Source organism: Lygodium microphyllum, chromosome 3, assembly GCF_053477565.2.
Source record: "Lygodium microphyllum isolate KBCC chromosome 3, Lygodium_microphyllum_v1.1.10, whole genome shotgun sequence".
In the NCBI taxonomy this organism is placed as follows: domain Eukaryota; kingdom Viridiplantae; phylum Streptophyta; class Polypodiopsida; order Schizaeales; family Lygodiaceae; genus Lygodium; species Lygodium microphyllum.
Genome location: NC_141137.1, coordinates 77,870,226 through 77,893,412, shown reverse-complemented (window position 1 = coordinate 77,893,412; position 23,187 = coordinate 77,870,226). Strand labels below are relative to the sequence as shown.

General features: G+C 42.6%; 1 protein-coding gene and 1 pseudogene across 10 annotated transcripts in view; one reads left to right on the top strand and one right to left on the bottom strand.

Moving 5' to 3' along the window:
• Positions 1-23,187, bottom strand: part of LOC148038531 (uncharacterized) — a 24,068-nt gene continuing 881 nt past the window's right edge. Inside the window, exons 2-12 of one of the 10 annotated variants that reach the window (XR_015689745.1) lie at positions 16,088-16,305; positions 15,160-15,231; positions 13,097-13,174; positions 12,792-12,911; positions 11,164-11,240; positions 10,998-11,067; positions 2,537-2,614; positions 2,306-2,458; positions 1,972-2,080; positions 975-1,147; positions 1-761 (exon numbers count right to left, since the gene is read on the bottom strand). Coding sequence is in view for 3 of the 10 variants with exons in the window: in XM_087673119.1 (XP_087529245.1) it covers positions 1,056-1,147; positions 1,972-2,080; positions 2,306-2,458; positions 2,537-2,614; positions 10,998-11,067; positions 11,164-11,240; positions 12,792-12,911; positions 13,097-13,174; positions 15,160-15,231; positions 16,088-16,305 (1,067 nt within the window). In the remaining 7 variants the exon portion in view is untranslated. Of the gene's footprint in view, positions 1,148-1,971; positions 2,086-2,269; positions 2,459-2,536; positions 2,615-10,997; positions 11,068-11,163; positions 11,241-12,791; positions 12,912-13,096; positions 13,175-15,159; positions 15,232-16,087; positions 16,306-23,187 lie in introns of those variants that run through there. The other 9 variants (XR_015689746.1, XR_015689744.1, XR_015689743.1 and 6 more) reach the window with 9 other exon arrangements.
• The window catches only part of LOC148038532 (uncharacterized), a 5,571-nt pseudogene continuing 607 nt past the window's right edge, over positions 18,224-23,187 (top strand).

Here is a 23,187-nt window from a genome sequence, read left to right as displayed (position 1 = left end):
TTTAGTACTCTCATTTAGCATTGCTTTTCTTTTGCAAACTTGTTGAACCTCCACCATGGATAACATATGAGACCTTGTTTCACATTATAAGAATAGTCCTAGAATCCTCATGTAGGATATATATGCAAACATTGTGCATTCAACACTCCAACCTACACAATCAAATACATTGTTGATTGTAGTTGCTTTGTTCTAATGGATCTAGCCTACACCCCAAGTTACTTTTTTTCTTTTTTTTTGTGAGCTAATATACTTCATTTTTTCCCATAGACACCTAAGTGGATCACACAATGGAAGCTTGCACTATCTTTGTTCTAAACCATTCCTTAGATAGGTAGGTGGGTAGGTAAATACACCACTATAAGTAACCATACATCAAGTAGACTAGCTCTAAAGTGCTACTATAGATATCTTTTAATTACAAAGAAAAGCAAACAAAAATCATGCTATTAATGTATACAAGAGCTCTTGCCTCTTCTACTATCCTAAAAGATGGTAGGGTTATAACATAAATCTCAGTTCCTCTATGATAAAATTAGCTGAAGTGAACCTCCGCGGGGGTGATCGGCTATGTTGAGAAGGCTTTGTTTTATCAACTTGACCAGTCCATCAGAACTCCATGGCACAGTGCAGTAAACACCGTCGCCACAGCTTCGCAACTGTATTCCTGGCCCGCGATTGTCATGTCATAGTCTGTACTGCCAAGTATGATGATGAAGTATTGCAATGTAAGTGATGTCAAAATTTTCTATGGTCATTGTCTGAGAACATAAACAATGAAACTGATTGAACAGCAGAATTGGTGGCGTAGGGAAACATATCACAATTTATCACATCTAGTTTTTACTAGAAATTTTGATTTACACCCCTCTTTTCAGGACAATTGGGCCCATTGCCTGCGATTTACTGTCTGACTCGAAAAGTTTAGTAACACTACCAAGCATCAGTTTTCATGTCAGACGAGGGAAACTCACCAAACTAAAATTTTTATCTTTGTTTGCACCATGCATTCATGGTGAAGAGGGGAGTAAATTGCTTGTTGAGGACAAGCCAGACTATGAAACAGTTTTTCCCAGAAGATGTTGCAATTCTTCCCTGCCAAATTGTAGAACTTCTGCACAGAACTCACAACGCATTTCTACATGTCCTGCACAGCCCATACAATCGGATTAGGATCCAAAAGGGTCAGCAAAGGAAGATTTTCGTGTTTTAACCATTGCAAACTATATAAATGCATAATTTAGGAGGGCACGTCAAAGACTGAGCAGTTCACCACCCCGAAAACCTCAGACTACATCTCTGTTAATTCTGACTTAGTGGATTCTTAGGCTTCATGATATGCCACAAGTTTGTGGCCAATAGGGATGCCAAGCCTGGACCTTTAGGACATTGTATTGGAGAATGTGAATACTTACTGCATAGCCTACAGGCTGTCACACAATTTGGATCAGGAAGAAGCAAGGAGAGTCAAAAAAGAGCAGACTTCTGAGAATTGCAGTAAGTGAAAAAAAGTAGGAGAATCACGAAATAATGGAACCAAAGAGAGCTGCCATGCAAGTTTTTTCTTTGGGCAAAGAAGGATGACAAGGCCTAGGGGACTTTGCACTTTCCAGCACCTTCTTCCATTTAGAGTCACATGTTGTTTGGGCATTACAGACAACCTGATTGGCCGTTCATTCAGCCCTTCTATTACACTTCTTACTACCTTTGATGTATCATTGAAATTCTGTGTAATGCTTATTTTGTATTTATCTTGGGAAGTCTCTTCAGAGGTGTTTGTTACAGTTTTCTCTTTTCTTTGAAAAACAGAAAAGACGAGGCTAGGGGACATTTAATCATGTGATCGGCAACATTAGACCTGTGGCATACCCATTGACATTATGACAACTTCTGGAAACAAATACAGAGAACAGAACCTTCAAGTCAATAAATGAAGAAGCCTAAAAAAATGTCCAAGTATGGAAGATCTACCTTGTTCCTGCAGCAGTTGTTGCAGGTCTGATGATTCTAAACATGCTACTGCACGGAGCATGCGCTCTTTCAGCTCAGATAAATCACAAGGACCGTACCTGGGAGTCGCCTAAACTGACAAATTGGTAAGTAACGTTACATAAAACTAACCTTCCATCTTCAAGGTAGCCAATAAAGCACATAGTAACCCTTATAAGGGAGTCTTTACAGGAGTGCTTCAAAGCTACCAAAGAGTAACACCACAGCAGCTTATATTAAACTCGGGTTAATTTAATCAATCAAAAAAAACATAAATCACCTGGTCATACAACTGAAAAAGTCACAAGGGACTTACAACAGTGTATATTTCTCCCATTCCGAGGCCATCCAAGATGGAATTTAATGTCTGTTGAGGAGAGATTAAGCTCGGTGAACCAGACAAAGGTGGCACTTTTCTAATATTTTCCTCCAGCTTAGTTAAAGTCTCTTCAGAGCAAAATGGCAAGATCTGATTCAAACCAGCCACATATTACAGACAAAATTCTAAGCATGTAGTTACCACAGAAACTGCATTAATGAGCCATACTTGCACCATAAACCCATGTGCTGACTGCAGTGTACCATCTTTACCGGCTGTCACACCTAGTCCAATTGCTGTGTTCACCTGTTACAACTACACCATAACCAAAGCTTGTCCAAATACAAGATAAAGTCATATATTTCAAACTGGACTAGGAATCATTGAGACTTAAACATCCACTTGCACTCTCTCGCCAACTGATAAAACCACTAGCTCTCAAGTTCTGGACATGGTAGCTCTTTCAAGCTTCTTTGCTTAATAGAAGGTAGCCTTGGCCTTACAAAACAGTAAACCATGGCCAGTGTGTTTCCAACAACATGCCATGAGTTTTACTTGTGAAGTAAGGTCAGACCATAGTTTCCAAGAAACCCATTTCATAAGGTTAGGCAGTTCGTTTCATACCTCAGCGTTCCTTCAACCTTAAAATGTATGAAGCACTACTTTAAACTTTCAAAAAAAAGCGCTACCCTAGAAAATGTTTTGAACTCTTCTAATCAACATTGGCCTAGATTCACTTCACTTGATGTGCTAACATGGATTAGCAAGATTTTCTATGAGTTGTCCATCTCTGCTTCTTCTATGTTTAAAGTTAGTGTTGTGTTAGAATTTGCCAATTCTAGGCAGTGTCCAATGTAATTTGTGTGGTGTGCACACTTAATTAAAGTGTCAAAGTGTGGTGTGTCTAGGACTCTAAATGTGGCGACACTAGATTCTCTACAACTCTAATTAGGGTGTGGGAGTGTGGTTAGGTCAACCTTAGACCTTAGTTGTACCTCATATTTCATTGTGTCATGCAATCTTGAGCTAATACAATATCATGAGCTCACATTGTCTCTCGTTTCTCTCTCCTTCATAGCCAGCTAATTCTCGCATTGCTACTACAGCCACACACGAGTTCCGTCTTGTCACCATCAGCTGGTGCCACCCACTCGAGGTCCGTGCTGCTGCCAGCTCGGCTCAGCTCTCGCAGAGGAGGACGAGGAGCTGCTGAAGTTCAAGGAGCTGCCGCCACTGCTCCACCAGCTGTGTGCTGCTCCAGCCAGGTTCGCCTGTGCTGCTGCAGCAATAGCACCGCCAGCTGCCTCATGTTGCCCCATCTCTGCAGCGCCAACAGTAGCACTGCCCTTGCCAGCCGTTGTGTCACCAACAGCACCTTCACCTCAGCCGGCTCCTGCAACACATCACATGCCGCCCACCCAATCAGCTCAATGCACCTTCTGCTCAGCAGAAGCACTGCCCCAGCCACCCTCTGCCACCACAACGCTGCCACTGCCTACTGCACCAGCTCCGCCACCACCTTGCAATTCTTGGATCGTCTAGCATGCATTCCAAGGTGCAGTCTAGTTCCTGGTTGCTGTCAATGCACATCCCGAGGTGACATTTCATTGAGTCCTAAGGCTGTAAGTATAAAATCTATTCAATTTCTCAACATTTCTTCAAGAAAATTTGAGGCTTTTGAGCTTCCCGCATCCCAAAGCAGCAAAAAAATGTAGGTACAGCATTTACTTCTTGTTTGACACACACTCCGCACAGAAATTGGTGAAATTTTGGGGATTTACAATATTAAATTGCTGAGATTGACTGTCTGGGCACACAATTTGAGCTACAGCAATGTGTTGCTATTCTGAAGAACTTTCGTACGCTTTTCCAAGCATTTACAGGTAGATTTTGGTTTGAGACAATTTTGAACAGTTTTGTGATTGCATAATCTATCCCGTGTTGGGATCTTGGTACTCGTGTGAGTACATTTTGCACTTCAGCTTGGTAAGTATTTGGTTGCAGTATTTGGTAAGTACTTTATTGTAGCAATAGCTCAGCAAGGTGATGGTGACATAGCACCATTTTGGGTGTCCTCACTCAGGAGGACAATTTGAATGGCACCAACTACTCCTTGTGGAGTTTCATGGTGTCAAAATGACTGAGTGACCAGAGAGATAGTAGGGTTTGTGGGGGAAACACAGAGTGTGTACGACAAACACTGAGAGAGAAAAGAAACTCAAGAAGAAGAAAGATGAATCATGCTGATGAAGTGAATCTGATACAAGGGTGCCATAGCACAAAGAAAGTCATGGAGTGCAAGAAGACAGCCAAAGAAGCCTCTGAGTCTACAAACGCACGATGAGGAGGTGTTGCCTAGAGCAGGGATATTGTCGTCAAAGGGTGAGGAGCCTCTGAATCTGCAAACGCAGGGATGAAGAGTGGTACCTACGAGTAGGAAGACAACCAATGAAACCTCCGTTTGCAAACGCAAGCCTAATGAGGTGACACCAATTGCTAGGAGTGACGCCAGGTAGTGAGGATGAGCCAGATGCTGAAAACACAGATGAAGATAGACTCTGGGAGTGAAACATTGGCTGTGGAGTGACGTCAAAAGGGTGGGAAGCAAACCTCCCTGGCAGCCAAACACAGGAAGGTGGAGCCACTAGAAGGGTGGAGGATGATGCCAAATAGGGTGGATGCTAACGCCAAGAGAGTATGGACTCCAAACGAAAGGTGTAGGAGCTCAGAAGATGTTGTCGCCAACAGTGGAGGATGGACGGCAACTAAAGAGGAGCACACTGCCACCATAAACGCAGCCAACTGGAGATGAAGGTTGGTGCCAAGAGAGTGTGGAGATGGTGGTAGGAGAGGAGAGAGAGAGAGAGAGAGAGAGAGAGAGATGATGGAAGAGAGAGAGTGTCAAAAGATTGACAAAGAGAGTGGGAGTGACGAACTAAAGGATCAGCCATAAGGAATGAAAGAGAAAGTGGCCTATAAATAGGTACAGTCAGTCTCTACAGTGGCACCCCTTTTTGGGGCTGCAAACCCTAAACGCAAACCCCTAAAACAAATGGGAGAAATGCAAACTGCGAGTGAAGGGTGAAGGGTTTCTCAACACCCCCTCTCAGGCCCAAAAAGGGGAACAAAAGAAGAGTGAGGTGGAGATGCAATGCTACATGCTGAAGAATGCTCATGCAGCAGGTGCCACTTGGACAGTGTCCCTCATGGGGAAATTGTTCACTTGCCCAAACACCCTAGTACAAATGATCAAAACATGCAATGCATAGGAGGAATGTCGGACTTTGTGTGGTGCCGTGAACCATAAGGATATGCCCGTACTTGATCTTGAGAGGTGGCTCCATGGTGACGAAGAGACGAAGAAGATCCACCCTGTAATCTGAGAATACCACCTGAAAGGAGACCTTTGAAGAAAGTCAAAAGACTAGATGACCTGTAGAGCCTGAAACGCAACCTTGGGAGAAAAGCGACTAGCTTCGTGACTCCATGCTGGAAGGAATACGAAGGCCTAGTCACCAAGCCGCTGCTGAAGAGCCAAGGGCCCCGATCTAGGTAGATCCTCTAGATCTTGGGTATAAGTAGAGAAAATGACTGCTCAAAGGAGAGCCACTCCTCAAAAGTGAAAGCTGGTGGTATGTGAAGAACTTCATGGCACATAGGGTCCCTCTTTGAATCAGAAGGAGTAGAAGTAGGAGCCCCCTTTGAAGCCGAAGAAGAACTGGAAGTCCCCCTCTAAGGAGGGGGGAAGTAAGAAAATCCCCCTCTGAATCCCAGTCTTAAAGAAAAAGGGAATCCAACTACTCATGGCTCACGGAGGATTGCGAAGCATCTAATGATGAAGGAAGTGTCGCCAGTCGTGCCAAAGAAGATATTTGGGGCTTGGAAGAAGAAGCCGGAAAGCACCCAAAAGTGGCCTCTCGAACCTGAGTGGAAGAGGATGGGGAAGGAGGCTTAGGATGAGCCAAGGGTGGGGAACAATCGTGGGCTCTCAGGAGATGTGGGCCGCGGAAGCCACTGTACCTGGAAGTGGGTGGGAGAAACCTCTGCACAATGAAGTGGTCTCCAAAAGGGCTTATTGCCTCGTAAGGTCCTAGAGCCTCCGTATGCTCAAAAGGACTTAGTGCACGTTAGTTGTGGCTTATTGCCTTGAGCATAATACTCCGATAGCCGATGTAGAACGATCTCTGTGGCCTAGAAAGAAGAGCTGGCACAGGAAGTGCCAGGTGAAAGAAGCATATACTCCGAGGGGTGGGGAGCAAAGGTCAAAGTCAACAGTCTTCGACTCTTCCATGGGATGACCGTTCATGCCGCAGTAGTAGCACCTAGTAGAAGGGAAATTTGTCGGTGGAGACGCCATGGTACCGGTGTGGCAAACTAGAGAGGGTGAAGAGCCTTTGAATCTGCAAACGCACGAATAAAGAGTGGTACCTACGAGCAAGAAGACAGCCAATGAAGCCTCCGTCTGTAAACGCAAGCCTGATGAGGTGGCAATAGCTGCTAGAGTGACGCCAGGTAGTGAGGATGAGCCAAATGCTGAAAACGTAGATGAAGACAACTTCTGGGAGTGAAACGCCAGCTGTGGAGTGACGTCAGAAGGGTGGGAAGCAAACCTCCTTGGCAGCCAAATGCAAGAAGGTGGAGCCAACATAAGGGTGGAGGATGACGCGAGATAGGGTGGATGCTAACACCAAGAGAGTGTGGACTCCAAATGAAAGGTGTAGGAGCACAGAAGATGCTGTCGCCAACGATGGAGGATGGACGGCAACTAAAGAGGAACACACTACCACCCTAAACGCAGCCAACTGGAGATGAAGGTTGGCACCAAGAGTGTGGAGATGGTGGTAGGAGAGAGAGAGAGAGAGAGATGATGATGAAAGAGACAGTGTTAGAAGACTGACAAAGAGAGAGTGGGAGTGACGGACTGAAGGATCAACCATAAGGAATGAATGAGAGAGTGGCATATAAATAGGCACAGTCAATCTAGGGTGGCACCCCTTTTTGGGGTTGCAAACCCTAAACGCAAACTGCGGGTGAAGGGTGAAGGGTTTCTCAACACATGGTGTGCAATCTGCCACTTGCCAAGGGTCTTTGAGATTTTGTGACCCACAATTCCACAAGACCAAGAGGGTTTGCACCTCAGACACCTCAAAGAGGAGCTAAAGCACACCCCTAGAACTGTTTGCATTCCTCCTACAAAAGAACAAAGGAAATGGGACTCTAAAGATACATTTCGTTCAAGAGGGTAATAATACATCAGATTCGGTGTTGTAAGACCTTGAAGACAGCTTGGGATATCCTTGAGCAAATGTTTGCAGTGCAAAATGAGGCTAAAATATCTTACTTGAGAAGAGAATTGCCAAATGCACACATGGATGAGGGTATGACATATCATGTTACTTACATTTAAGATTTGAGATGAGCTGCTGAATATTGATGAGGCGATGACCAATGAGGAGATGGTCAATATCACTCTAAACTCTCTTCCAGAGTCTTATCTTGGTTTTCGCACTCCATTGAATTTGTGTTTGAGGGGGGCACAGTAGCCCCTCACATGGAATTAACCAACCTCTTGTTGCAGGAGGAACAGACTCGAAAGGACGTCGCTATGAGATCAAGTGATGTAGCTATGCTCTCTAGATACAAAAGCAAGAGCAAAGGTAAGCGACATGTGAAAAATCAACATAAGGCTGATGTGCGACAACCATCTGGCAAGGTTGCCCAAGATTCAAACAAATGGAAAAAGAAAGGAAAATGCCACTACTACAAAAAGCCCATCCATTACATAGACGAATGCGAAAAGAGGTTAGCAAGAGGGCCCTACACCTATTCTCTCAGACAATCAAAGTGCTATTGCAATAGCATGAAATCCTCTGTTTCATGCTCGCATGAAACAAATTGATATTCACTACCACTATGTCAAAGAGAGATCTTATACAAGAGAGATCAACTTGATATATATTCCCACACAAGAAAATGTTCCGAACATTTTCATCAAGGACTTTACCAAGTGAGAAGTGTCTGCTAGACCTTGAACTTATTACCCTTTGGTGCTTGATGATCCTTGTACTTCATCATATTGGCATTGCAAAGGGGTGTTAGAATTTGCCAATTCTAGGTAGTGCCCAATGTAATTTGCGTGGTATGGACCCTTATTAAAGTGCCAAAGTGTAGTGCCTAGGAATTTAGATGTGGTGACACTAGACTCTAGAGTTAAGTTAATCCAACTCAATTTAGGATGTGGGAGTGTGGTTAGGTCAACCTTAGACCTTAGTTGTTCTTTGTACTTTCATTGTGTCATGCAATCTTGAGCTAATATGCCCTCTTGAGCTCACACTATCTATTGTTTACTATCTCATGTCTCTCTCTCCATACCCAACTAATTTATACATGTTGATCATAGATAATGGACCATTTATGCTTTTTCTATATTTAAAGTTAACATCGGTCATGGATGATGGACCATGATGCATGCAAATGTTGATGTTATTTTGAATGCACATTTATACAGTATTTAATCACAAATCATCATCAATTTATGTTTGCTGCATCACATCATTCATATTCTACATGTCTATATGGAGTTGTATAGTTTTTTTCCATCTCGAATGAAGCACATTTCATACCTACCATTTCAAAAACCCTTCATTAACTATGGTTAGATTTCATTTTTGACATCGGACTTTCTTGTCTCCATTACTTGAGCTTCATCAAATGTCTTTTTGTACTGGATTATTGCATTGGAGTTCTTTCTTTAACTCACCAAAGGTTACTTGGTGAATCCATCTCTGACTATCTTACCATCTAGCTCATCAATTAGGGCTCCTTGCTCCTATCCATTATTTTCAGCACAAAGACCCTTAGTTTTACCAAGCTTCCTATAGCCATGTCATCCATGTACAAACATTTAGCCACCTCGAATCAGTGAGCTTAAAATATAACCCCGTAGTGGCTCCTTCCCTGGATCTTTTTTTGCATTTTGCCAAAGCACAGGTCTAGAGATCATATTGTGACTTCATCTACTTGCTATGGTATGAAAAGACTTCAAAGCTATCTATTGATCACTACCATTCATCTCAATTTATAGAACAGTCGTTAACAAGTCAACCAACATTAAAAGCATCTATGCATATCTTATGTAGGCGCTTAACGAGTCTCTTTGTGCTATGCTTCCAAGCATGGCCAAAAAAATGTTGTTTTCTTGTGATGAGCCCACAATCTCATTGTCTTGCCTTGTTATAGCAATAACTCAAGCCCATTTGTTCTATGCGCTTGTAAAGAAATGCTAGGCAAAACACAAAGATATGCACAATGTAAGACAATGTAGTGAACACGAACTATAAAATGCTCAATGAAATCAATGATAGAGGAGTGAGAACACAAAGGGGACACGAACCTCTGTGCCTCAAGGACCAGGGAAAAGGTGAGCTAAGAGTGGTGTTGGCAACAAAGAGATCAAATCCAAGAGTGTGTTGTATAAAAAGAGCATCTAGACACAATAGATCTTGGTCAGATAGATCCCAAGGTTTACATTACGCTTCGCATGAGCAGCATTTCCATCTTAAATTCCTCCTCTCCAATCCTATTCCAAATTCCTGCAGAATCAGCCTTCTCTTAAATTTACCTATATCTAGATAAGGTGCATTGTGCATGAGTAGAATGCTCAGCAATACAGCACCTACTCCTGTTCAGTGTTCTGTTGCCCATACATGTTCCTACTCAATCAAGAATGTTGGTGCTATTTTGCTGGGAATCCCAACCATGCCTGATGTTATCTCTACTCTCAAGCAGCCCTATTCCACGCAATTCCCAGGAAGCCTCCTCGATGTGCCCCCACCCCTACATGCCTATTGGATCTATTCAACTAGGAAATCTTCTTTGCCCCTTGAGCACTCTAGGACAATCCCCTAAGTGTAGCCTTGTAGGATCTCCTGAGCCAAGAATACATTAGTGACAAAACTTGTTTCAATGGATCTAACTTTACCACTTGCTTCTATTTAAAATTCACAAGTCCTTTTATCCTAGGATATTTAAAATCTTGTACAAAGGTTTAGAACCACAGCCTCATTCAAACACTACCTAGTTCGAGCTTGTTTGTCAATGGGGAGCTCCCACTGCTACACCTATTACTATTACTGTTTTGCTCCTGGAGTTCCACCAAGTGCAGCATTTCCAACTTGCATCCTCTGAATGGGTGCATCTTACTAACTATATGTGTCCACTGTCTACAGACCGTATACAAGGAATCGATCATGACAATAAGTTCCATGAGTTTTCCATAAAGGGGATGGGCTGAAAGTCGAGATGGTGGAGTAGTGGCAATAACTCCTTTAAGTACACCACCACATGCCATATATTGTGTAAGGGATTGCAGGCCTATGTCATATCTTGTGTAAGGAGTTGAAGGCATTATCTTGTTTGATTTTGATTTGTTATTTGCATTGCTCAGCTCTCTTCATGATTTCAGTTTTGTAAATAGTTAATGGCAATGTGATTAAGAAAATCCATAATCAGTCCACACAACATAACATGGACCCACCATTCATCAGAATTCTAGTACATTCCTCTAATCCAAACTGCCCATAAGTAGTAATGAGACATAACCAGAGAGATCTCTATTAAGCATTTAAAAAAAACTATTAGGAGGTCTTACCGACTAAAACAAAAAGAGCTACAAAGAGATGAGAAATACTTGTTCACTGCTCGCAAGGTAATGAGCAATATCCTCAGCCACTTCTCCAGAAAATATTGGAACTGTTCCCCTGAACACATTCAGCAATCAAACCACTCTTACTTTCATATGTTGGTTGGTTTTATATGATGTGAACACTCCATTATATTTACCTTCACTTACTTACATGTAAGGTTGGCTCCAGCTGGGATGAAAATAGGAAATACTCAGCATCCCAGAACCCACTGCAGCACCCACATCAAGCTACACAAGACAACGTGAACACTATATCACTGCCCAAACCTTAAGGCTTTCAACTATGCATAGTTGAAATTTTTCAGATGCTCACAATGGCTTAACAGGCCCAGACAAATGTCACATATTTTCATGAATCAAGACCTGGACCACTAATCAAAGCGCTTGGAGAATATCTTAATCTCTACAGTGGATCAGTTCCAGATCATGCAAACTTCAGAATGCAGCATGGTGATACAGTATGTCTAGTCATTGTAAGAGGCATCAATTCCACTCGAGGGCTCCCTTCCATATGATTCTTTGCTTCCTGGTAAAGGATAGACTACAGCCCAGGTTAATCACACAATCTGGACAGGAGTTTCAATGGTTCCCCGGAGGCATTACCATGAGATAACTTTGTGATATTTGAACTGAGCAGCAGATTCCTTTTTATGGTGATTGGCATTCCCTTTTTTTCAGTATTTGTCACATTAGGATGGAAGATTTGCGTCACCAGGACAAATGGAACTATCATGGCAGCAGTAGAGCATTCTAGGAGAGGATCTCCCTTGCTTTTATGGAGGTTCTGGAACAGGATCTATGACAGTTTTACGCTTGCAAGGTGACACTTTACTCCTAAGGGCACAAACCTTTCGCTCCAGACAACTGGTTAGCACAATGTCATCTTCCTGCAGTGTATTAGCCATCACCAAAAGATTCCAAGGCACTGCATATGGGTTCTCCCTCACCTGAGGGAGACCCATATGCAGGAACTTGCCCGGTTTTTGCAGAGGTACTGGCACAAGATCTAGGACAGGTTCAGGCTTACAAGGTGATGTTGACTTCTAGAGAAGAAGGGCACAAAGCTCTAGGTCTAGGCAAACAGTTAAAACAAGGTCATCTTGCTGCAGTTTGTTCTAGATGTGGCCATCACATAAGACTCACTGCATTTAAGTTTTCCCTCACCCAAGGGATCTGCCTGAGAACTCTCAGGATCATTCTCCCAGGGGAATGATAATTACCTGGGAGGAGCAGCAGCATGGAGCATGACTCCACCGGCTGCAAATGTCGCATTGACCTCAACCTGGCATTATTTATGAGAAATATCAAGGCAGCAGCCAGGTTCTATGAGTTATTAGACTCATCATGATTCAGTCATTCTGGATTTTCTCATTCAGGACAGAGTGACTGGCAAGGCAGAGTGAGTAGCAGCAGCATTGTATCTTGCCATGTATGAAGGCACAAGCAATCAGGATGACTTTCAGGGTTGTGCTATACCATGACCAACAAACAATACATCCTAGCACATATTATTCCAGATGGAGAGGTCATGGAGACACTAGGCATGCCCTATAGAGGTTACTAGGTAGACTCCAAATGGATCCTGCTCCAGTAGGATCTGTAAAAGCAAACTTGAAGTGTCTTTGTTGAGTACCACCACAAGTAGGACACTTAGAGCAAACTCTCATTAAACTTGAAATCCAATTTCACTACCTGGCTGTAATCGAACTGTACAACAAACAAATAAAAGATCTACTAGGCGATCTCATACTGTAAACTAAAAATCTATGTAAAAACCACCTTTCCACTTTCCTTTGCAGGTGGATTGCACAAAGGATTGCCCACAAAACCTTTCACCCAACCTTCATCTGCAGCTATTGTTATTACTTTGCCGATAGGTCCATCTCCCTGAAAGGTAATCTGCACAGCAATATTAAATACAGGTGTTCATTTTTTTTTGGAGTTTTATTGTGTTTTTTAGGTTGACTTTTGTGTTTTTTTCTACTCTAACAAATTCAATCTTCTTAACTGGCAGATAATATCTACATGTCAACACATGCTGCACCATGGCTAGAGTGATTGATAAGGTCACACTCATGCTTTACCTGAACTGATTCTGCATCACTTTTCATCGCTTTAAGCAATAGCGCTCCCATAAGGGCTCGACCCAAAGTTGCTAAAGCCTTTGATAGAACAAGGAAACATAAAGAGGAACATCAAGTGACAAGTCCCAAAAATTCCATTATCTAATGACTTACTCTATGTAAAACAATGAGGAACAGCAATCATAAGAGTATTAAAGCGGGAATGAACAGCCCAGATATAAATCTTCAGCAGATGTGCCCAATGCTTTTAGTGCCACTAATATGTGAAAAGGTCCATGGCATTGGTAATATAAACGAAGTTTTTATGCAAATATCAGCATTGTGGAGTTCAGAATTGTTAAGTAAAAATAAGAAAAAACTAGCATTGAGCCCACATAAAGGTTATAAATTGTTGATACAGAACATCAGAGCAGAGCTTTACTAGTAAGGTTTGTTGTTAAAGGACTTCTTCCAATATAGGAACCACAGAATCTCCTTCATTGGAGATCACATACGATATGATTCCCATTAGGCATGCCTTCGGAAGCCTAAATTAATCAGAGCTACAAACCATGTCAGGTCAGATTTGCAGGAGTTATCATCAGAGGTTGGAAATCTGTCTCCAATGCACTTACTGAAAGTCTAAAGACCTCCCAAGACTATTGAAGAGAAGAAGAGACAACTTCTTCTCTTCAAGCATTTGTTGAATCCTTTATGCGACACACTCTAGGACAGAGATCACACCTGTCCTATTGCAAATACAGTAGGATGGAGGCTGGCCTTCACAGGCCTCCTAGCAGAGGATTAAAGACAGATTCTAAAGCCTTAAGGTAGCCCACATTTTGAATCAGTTGACAAGTCTAGCACACTGAAGTGGAGAGACCTAAGGATTCAAATTTCACAGAGATTAAAGACTTGAATGGGATGATTCACCAGAGTAGATATTCTCATTGTGGCTGCAGCCTCTTGTGGAGGGAGATGATTTACTTCCAGAATACAGGATGATGGAAATTTGATTAGACAGCAGATGGACATCATGGTCGTACACGGTGACCACAAGTAGCAAATAGATCTTGACACCCACTCTTAGATGGAGGATGGATAGAGATTCAAGGCTTATTAGAGGAGGGCCAAGGCCCTTGCAGAAATAATATTGGGACCCAGGATAGTCAATCTTGTAAGGTCCATTTTAGATTCACCTACATACTACTTCCCCTTGTTTGGTTATGAGGACCCAATTTAGCAAGGAGGTCCAAGGATACAGATAAGCAGGATTCAGGCCATTCCATTGGCTGCTCCATACTGGCACAGACTGAGACTCTTGCCCATTTCTCAGATTCAGAGAGCTTGATGAGAGGTCTAGGCCTCAGAAGATCTCCTTATTCTTCTGTTTTCTTGCTCGCAAGACCTAACAGTGGGCACCTGGTTCGGTTTTGGCAGGATCCTAGTGCTTTGTTTAATGTGGAGCAACAGGGGAGACAAAAGGCATATGTTACGGGACTTCCCTAATGCACAAGAGAGCTGGAGGAGTTGATTTTCAGTGGCACAAAAAGAAAAGATGATGGTGGCTTTGGGTGCCATAGCCTTGGCTCACAGACAGAGGAATCGCTTGTGGCTATGAGGATGTATAGGGGAGAATTCCCTTCTACCTTACAGATAGGGAGATGGCTACCAAGTCAGACAATGGGGCATTGCCACACGTGGGAAATGATAGCCAACATCAGACCTTGGTCAATCTAGACAGCCAGATGTAGACAGGCCATAGACAAGAAGGCCACCTCAGCTCATGGAGACCTTATTTTGATATATGGCCAGAGATAATTCATACTTTCAGAGGCAGCTGCAAGAGACTACAGGGAAACTCAGATCATGCACAGAAGAGGAGAGAGACTTTTTTAGCTATCTGGGGTACTGGCACCTTCTTGTGGTGGACACCTCAGTTGATTTGGTAGTACAGCCCACCAGATTGGCTCTTTATCTAGCCAATTGTAAAGGGGAATGTTTTGATTATGTACCTTATACGTCTGTCTCGCTTGGGCCAAAAAATTCCCAGATAAAGAAAATAAGTATGGGGGAAAAATTACCGTAGGAGATGCATTGTGTCGCCGTTGAGCCTCCTTGACCAGATGCTTTGCAGAAATGCTTATTACTGAAACCTAGCAAATAGGACCAATACATGAAGTTGCATGTTTTCAGATCAATGAAATGTGGACAACATTAGTTCATCATCAACAGTCATTAATTCCAGAAATAGAAGAAAATGTTGGCTGCAACAATTATTGCAATTGAATGGTCATCACCTTTCAATAGAAATATTTTTGTACAGAATATTCAACCTTTTTAAAAGAACTGAGATTCCTAAATAATGGAAACAAAACACATCTGTCTCAATCTTTTAGAGACCTTTATGGCTAACAAGCATTCCTGATTACTGACTCATTACTGCCGCAAGCTTGTGAAGTAACAACTTTTGGCTCAAGTTCACTGTGCAATCAGGAATATTTAGAGCTCTAGGAAGCCTTCTGAGAAATTCATAAGCTAGATTCAAATAATGGACCATATCACTGTCTGTAGTATGAAAAATATGTAAGTATGAAGTTCATAATTTCCAAAGAAAGAGTTCGCCCAAATATGTATGAACATCCTTCACAGGTCAAACCAAATTTACAGCAGAGTCTACAAAACACTTTGCCAACATTGTTGGGATGGCATCCTTGGATGCAATGCCCTAATACCTAAGGGATATGCTTACTATGGAAGCAAGAGAATCAGGGAAAACTCAGGGAGACGAAGTTGCATAGGTCTAAAGAAGCTTTAGTAGTTAGCAGAGAAAACACAGAATGTGCATGCAGAGATACAATATGCATAGAGCATCAAATTGCACATTAAAGAAACATGCTTTGCTTTGCTAAAATCAGCTGAGAGTTGTACATTACATACTTAAAGAGCTACTTCAAAAAGATGGATTGTCAAGCCTCTGCATGGAGGATCAGCTTGATGGGAATACAATACCTCAGCAGTTCTGGAGATACATTTCAAAATGACATCCTTTTCAGCACCTTTAGAATAATCAGAACGTTCATTTGCCTCCCCGGCAGTCACTTTCACAAAACCTCGTGGATGCCCTATAGGTCTAAGGTATGTACATTGTGGCAGATGCACAAGTTTTGCATCAGCAATGGAGAAAGTTGAATGTAGCAACTGTTGTTTCCAAAATGTAGACTGTCTTCCTACATCACAGAATTCTTTCCAATAAATCTCCACACAAAGAGCAGCACATAATTCTTGGTACGCTTACCATCACAACGTTAATTAAACATCAAAAGGAAAGAAACTTAAACTACATTCTATGATAACAAGGCTGAACACAAGCAACTCAAACAATAATTGAAGAACAAGGCAGGTTACTGGCAAACTCCAAAATGGATTATAAACCTCAGAAGAGAATATATACTGACCAAATAGTATGTGAATCACAACATGTCACTGTTAGTCACAATTAATCATGGTGCTTTGTATCTAGAGTTTGCCAATTTCATTCACCAGTGCACTTAACATGAGAAAGAGAAGCATATAGCACTTATTCACCTCAAACATAGTTGACAACAATTATGATTTTTAAAAATCAGCATGGTTCTTCAAGATAAATATGCCAATATGTGAACGCCAAAGTCTTATATGCAGTGCTTTTCTCTCTCTTAAAGACTTCTTGTAAAGCAAAAGCTTTGCAATTTTTTTACACTTGCCATCATATATGTAACTCATTTTGCACAAGTAGAACTGGTCAATAATCTACCATGATTAAACTTTTAAGATTGACAACTTAGTAAAGCCACGCCCTTACCCTTCTAGTCCATATACAATGCTCTTTTCAAGAGGTTGGCCAGCCCCATTGGTCGCATATTTTTTTGTTAGTGTGTGGGTCACATGATTATTTCTTAATTTCCAGTTGCCATTAGATGTAGTAAGGAGTTTATGAAATTGATGATTACTTGGCGTAAGTCCTACATCAGCCAAACCGGGTATAGACCATGATCTTCATCACAAACTTTTCAAACCGTTCCACTTTCATAATCTTGTCGACATTGACTATAGAATCGCAACTTGTACCGACGCTTCCAAGAGATTTGTATCCATGCTTGGATGAAACAAAGTGTTTTTAAAATGGTGCCTATTGTCCTACTGTCCTAGTTCACCTTTCCTTAAACCTGCCTCACTGAAGATATGCTAGGGTTTGCATTGAGCAAACACAGGATGTACAAACATGACTAAAACACAATAACTTAGATAAAAACACAAAAACGTAAACAGAGGAGCAAGATAACACTGAAGTAAATAAATGAATGAATGTGTACAAGATGCTCAAAGGCAGAGCTGTCTAACAAGCAATGACTCTCGTGGGAGTGGTCTAAGAGAGTTGTTGAAGTGTCAATAGTAAGGGGGAGTTTCAAGACGAGGAAAACAGAAACAGTAAAAAATGGAGCTTCAGAGTTTCGGCTCATTTTCAAAATTGGGGGAGGAGTTTCGGATTTTAGCATTAAATCCATACATAGATACTTCAATATATCAATGCACATAACACCACTTACTCAAATTTTACACAAAACTCCATGCCTTCATCTCATATGAACTCGCCTTCATCTTGTCTCCATCTCTTATATCAAAAGAACTATGACAAGACGAGGGTTTCAAGCCTTCATGTCACTTTTTAGTAGCTATAGGTTTATTGGCCGAATTTGAGAGTGCCTTCTTAATTATGCAAGCATTGTGTGATTGCTTCCATCCTCTCACTATAAATGGCTCTAATGAAGAGAAGCACGCATGCAAACACATGTAATAAAAGTGTTTTTTGAAGGCTAGAATTGAAAGCTGAGAACTAAAACACATTCCTTGTCAGCCAAAAACTGAAACACAATTGGGCAAGCCGCAAAGTTCAAGATCTCTCTCCCGTAAACCAAAAAAAAAAGAGAGAGAGATTGATCCCAAAATTTGTTTTGAAATTTCAGAGTTTTGAGAACGTTTTGGAAATGGCATTAGGCATCCGTAATACCATCTCGGGATACTATCCCTGTGAGTGCAACATCCACTGAAGAGGAAACCTGAGTGCACTAAGACTGATTATGGTGGCAGCTGGGAAGAGTAGATCGCATGCCGAAACTGACATGGAGTCCTTTTGGAGCATGCAAGGGTGCATCAGCCTATCACTTAGCTGTAGGAGCAGAGAACACAGGTAGGAGAGGTTGCAATGATGGTGCAAATGCTGATGTCAACAGGAAGGCTGTAGACACAATAGTAGGGCAACTCCAAGAGGTTGGGCAACAGCTGTAAGACAAGTCACCTGGGGCTGCAAGAGACGTGGCAATAGACGGAGAAGAGTTGGCAGCTGAACCATGAAGAGGGTGGATGCCTTGGCCTTGGCCTCTTTGGAGACAAGTTGCCAAGCGATGTAGGAGATGCAGCTGCCATGTCCACCGCATCTCCCTGCATTCCACCTGCATACATCTTCCTGCATGGCACTTTTGGGGGGGTAGGCGCCTTAGATACTTCAGCCCACCCCCTTTTCCATCCATGCACTCCTTCCCTTGCCCCCCTTGGATTCCATCCAACTAACGACCCTGTTTGACTGTTGACCCCTCTTTGACTGTTTGACCCTTCTCTCATCTACAAAAGGTGCTCCTTGTGAGAGGGTGAGAGGATCGAAGCTCAACTGAGAGTGCAGTAGATAGTGTGGAGAGTGAAGCATGACACCCAATGCAATTGACTGAAAAGAGTGTAAACTGAAAGTACAAAGTACAACCCTTAAACCTTAGGGTTGTAGGGGGTGTTCACACCGGAACACGAGAAGTGCCCGTACGTGTGTGACATAAGCACATACAAAAGAAGACAATAAGTCTGGGGGAAAACACCTCTCGTACCGAGAGTAAAAAGTGCCCCAATGTCCTATTGATCACCAACACTCCTCTGTGAGCGTAGGCGTGAGTGAAAACCCAACAAACCCCCCTGGAGTGAAGAGTGATCAAAAGTACAAGGATCATCTGCCACCAAAGGAGATCAAATTTCAAGCATTGCGAAATGCTTCAAATTTGTCAAGAGGACGAGCTTTGGTGAAGATGTTTGCCACATTACTGGTGATGGGATAATAGACAAGGCTGATATCACCTGCATATAGCCTCTCTCTGACAAAGTGATAATGTATCTCAATGTGTTTCGTGCGTGCATGAAACATTGGGTTCTGTGCCACTGCAATGGCACTCTGACTGTTAGTGAACAAAGGAGTAGGCTCCGTAGCAAATACATCCAGATCAGCTAGCAAGCGTCTAATCCATACGCATTCAACTGTGGTAGTAAAAGTTGCCTTGTATTCAACTTCACATGACGATGTAGCAACAGTGGATTGTTTATTGCTAAGCCAAGATATGCAAGATGAGCCAAGAAAGAAGCAATTACCACTAGTGGAGTGGCGTGAATTATAATCACCAACCCAATCAGAATCACTGTAAGCATGTAATTGCAATGGAAACTTGAAAAGCTCAACTCTCTCTCTCTCTCTCTCTCTCTCTCTCTCTCTCTCTCTCTCTCTCTCTAACCTCTAAGTATTGTTACTTGAAATTTGTGGTTGTAGATGAGCCCCTCGAATGTGATACAAGTTGTTACTGACAATGCATTCCAAGATTCCTTCTACATCCATAGTGGGCAATTTGATATATGCCATGATAGCCACTCGCTCTGACATAGCATTTGTAGTGGAATTGTAGCACGCTATATGGCTACACCTGATTGGCGACATTGGGATACTGTGAAGGATATCATGAGATATTTGAAAGGCATTGTAGATATGAGCATTTGCTATAGTAGTTAGGATACTATAGTCGTAGGTTACACTAACTCCGATTATGTAGGACATGTAGATAGTAGGAAGTCCATCTCTAGGTATGTCTTCACTTTTGCTTGAGGTGTTGTTTCTTGGATGTCCAAGGTGTAGAAATGCACAGTCTTATCTACTACTCAAGATTGTCTCCGTATGTAGTACAAATTGATCTGTATGGTAAGATCCATACAATACAGTACCGTATGTATTCATATGCTATAGAATTAAAAAATAAACGCTTTTTTACCACTCCTTCAAGCCTACAACTTTTTTTTCCTTCGTTCTTTCTTATTTCTCTTTCCCCCAAGTCTCTCTCTCTCTTTGTAATTTAAATTGCAAAGAAGGGAAAACACCTAGCACACGCACTTACAACAACCATAATCAATGACACATTGAAGGAGGAACAAAAAAGAAAAATGAGAGCACTTCATGTTCGGGTGACGGGGCTGAAGATATATGAAAAAGTGGATGAGGACACCCAGGTGCTATACACGTTAATGAATATTAAGAAAGATACGCATGTCTCCGCTTGGAGAGTGGGCAAGAAAAGCACAGAAGGGGAGAGCTCAAAAGAGCATGCACTCATTCTCTGCTTCCCCACCATGGAGGCTAGGAGAGACTTACTAGCTCAACGTCGTACAATGAAGGGGACCAATGTGTTTCTGGGTGACAATCTCACACCAACCCAACTAGCCCACATGAGGGAGTACATACCAAAAATTAAGGCAGCCAGGGAGGAGGGCAAACTTGCCTTCTACAAAGAAGGGATAGTGGTAGTCATGGAGAGGCGCCACAAATGACGGTGTGAGACCTATGGGACTAGCCTTGTAGTGGCAGTTTGGAACTGTAATGGAGCCCTCCGATTGGATGTGGGAGCTTTTGAGGAGACATTCAAAGGGAGAGATACAGTATTCTACTCAGAGACACATCAGAGACCACATACTACACTTCCACGGGTGACAGGCTATAGGTGGGAATCAGCTTGCAGAAAGGAGGCACGCACATACCATAGTAATCATGGGTCGGGAGGAGTGGCAGTGTTATTCAAGGAGGAGCTACAGCAGGTGATCCACGTAGTTTGCAGAGATGAGTAGGCCAGATATATGTGGGTGAGAGTGCGTGGTGAGGAACGCACTTTGTATGTTGCCATATGCTATTTCCCCCCTATAACATCCCGATACGCCCCACCCAAGGGGCAATCACCATATGTGGCTTTGGATGAGGATATTTAGGAGTTCTTGAAGGAGGGAGAGGTTATCCTACTAGGAGACTTTAATGCCAGGATAGCCTCCCATCAGGTGTCTTTCTTTGATACATCTGAGGAGATGCTACAGGAGCAGGATGTGTCAAAGCTACAGCTAGAGAGGGCATCTCAAGATATGGGGAAAGTCACCAAATATGGGAGATACCTTGTGGAGATGGGCACAATACACAGGTTGGCCATTCTCAATGGCTTGGCAAGATACCCCCTATCCGGCGCCTTCACATATTATCCTCACCGACACGATGTCAGCACAATAGACTATATTCTTGCCCCATCAATGCTAATATCTCACATCTAGGACCTCTCAGTATCTCCACGCCTTCTCGGAGTTGCAGTGGATCATGCCTTCCTATCATTCACCATCGACCTCCAATTCACTGACATGCAGACCCATCATGCAGCTCCCCGACACCCGAGATACCTCTTTTCCAAAGAGAGAGAGGATATCTATGAGGCGGAGGTCCTTAGATTGTTACATGATACATACCCCGACATTCCATTACAGGAGCTAACTCAGCAGTTCAGTGAGACCCTACACATCGCTGTAGGTGTAGCCTTCCCACACTCACGACCCACACAGAGAGCCTCCACCGGGGTGACACCTCGGAACAGCTAGTATGATGATGAGTGCCATTAGACCAGAGCACGGCTACAGAGAGAGATAGCACTGGGGTCCACTACCCATAGACAGGCACAGATACTCTGTAGACGCCTCACACAGTGGAAGAAGAGAACATTGTTGGCCCAGATGGAGCGAGACCTATATCAGTTATTCTTGAGCCAGGACTCTAGAGAGGCTTGGAGGCTTTTCAAAGAGCATTGTCCACAACCTTGAGCCGCCTCTGCTCAAGCAGGCAGGTTCCTCAACCTATTTCAAGCACTGAATGATATCAAGGGTCGTGTATTTGCAACAGAACCCCTTAAAGACTTAGTGTGGACTGCACTTGGTCAACGCTTGTACAATGTCATTGACGCTTGTAAAATGTCATTGATTGCATGCTCTGCCAATGGCAGATGCCAGCAAAACCCATGCTGATACACATTGTTGATCCTGGCAAACCATCTTAGCATGGTCATCATCATATTGCAAATGTTCTCTATCTGACCACCATTCTAACACTGGAAAGATATAGGAAAGAAGAACAATGGTATGAAGATCATAAAACAAAAACTTCTGATGACCTTGGTATTTCAATCTGGAACAATCCTCCAAGGCATTCATGCTTGAAAAAGTCCCAGCTGAAATGTTAGGCAATCTCCATACCATTTGTGTCTAACTTGCAAGGAATCAAATGAGCTTGCTTGTTCAAGTGTCCACCATTGTGACAACGTTGTCACTTCAAAACATTTGGAATCACCAATTCCTCCGTTACAGTCAAATCTCTGTTCAGCTCTAGGGAGAGCAGCATGGCAGAAAGGAAGTAATATCTGCGCATTTGTTAAAGATCAATTTCTTTTGAAAGGTCATGCCTTGTGTGTGACTGAATATCTCTTCAGCTCTAGAAGAGCACCCTAGCAATAGCTGAGGGAGACTAGCTAACTGCTCAACTCAGTCTTACAGGCCCTCACATAGGCCCCAATCTCAGAGCCTCCTGTCTGCATCCTTCTACTGGAGGAATCTCCAGTTGGTTGTGCCAGAAGTCCCTTCACATCTCAGCCCGTATTTGTTAAAGCTGGCTTTAATTTGAAGGTCGTGCCTCATGTGTGACCAAAGTACTTGAAGAATGTCACTTGATTCGCATTACAACAGATAATAGTCACCTTTTCCAAAACTTCCAATCGTTAGGGAAAAAACTTGACCTGAAATGAAGAAAGGCATTAAACAGTTTTATGAGAGAATCCATTATCTGCCTAACGGTAAATATGACAGACTAAAGCTATGCAGCCATTGTCAATTCCCAATGAACTTTGGGAAAAAACTATTTTGGAACTTTTTGGCTTGGAAGGAAATGGTGCAAACTGACAAACTGCACAAGATGA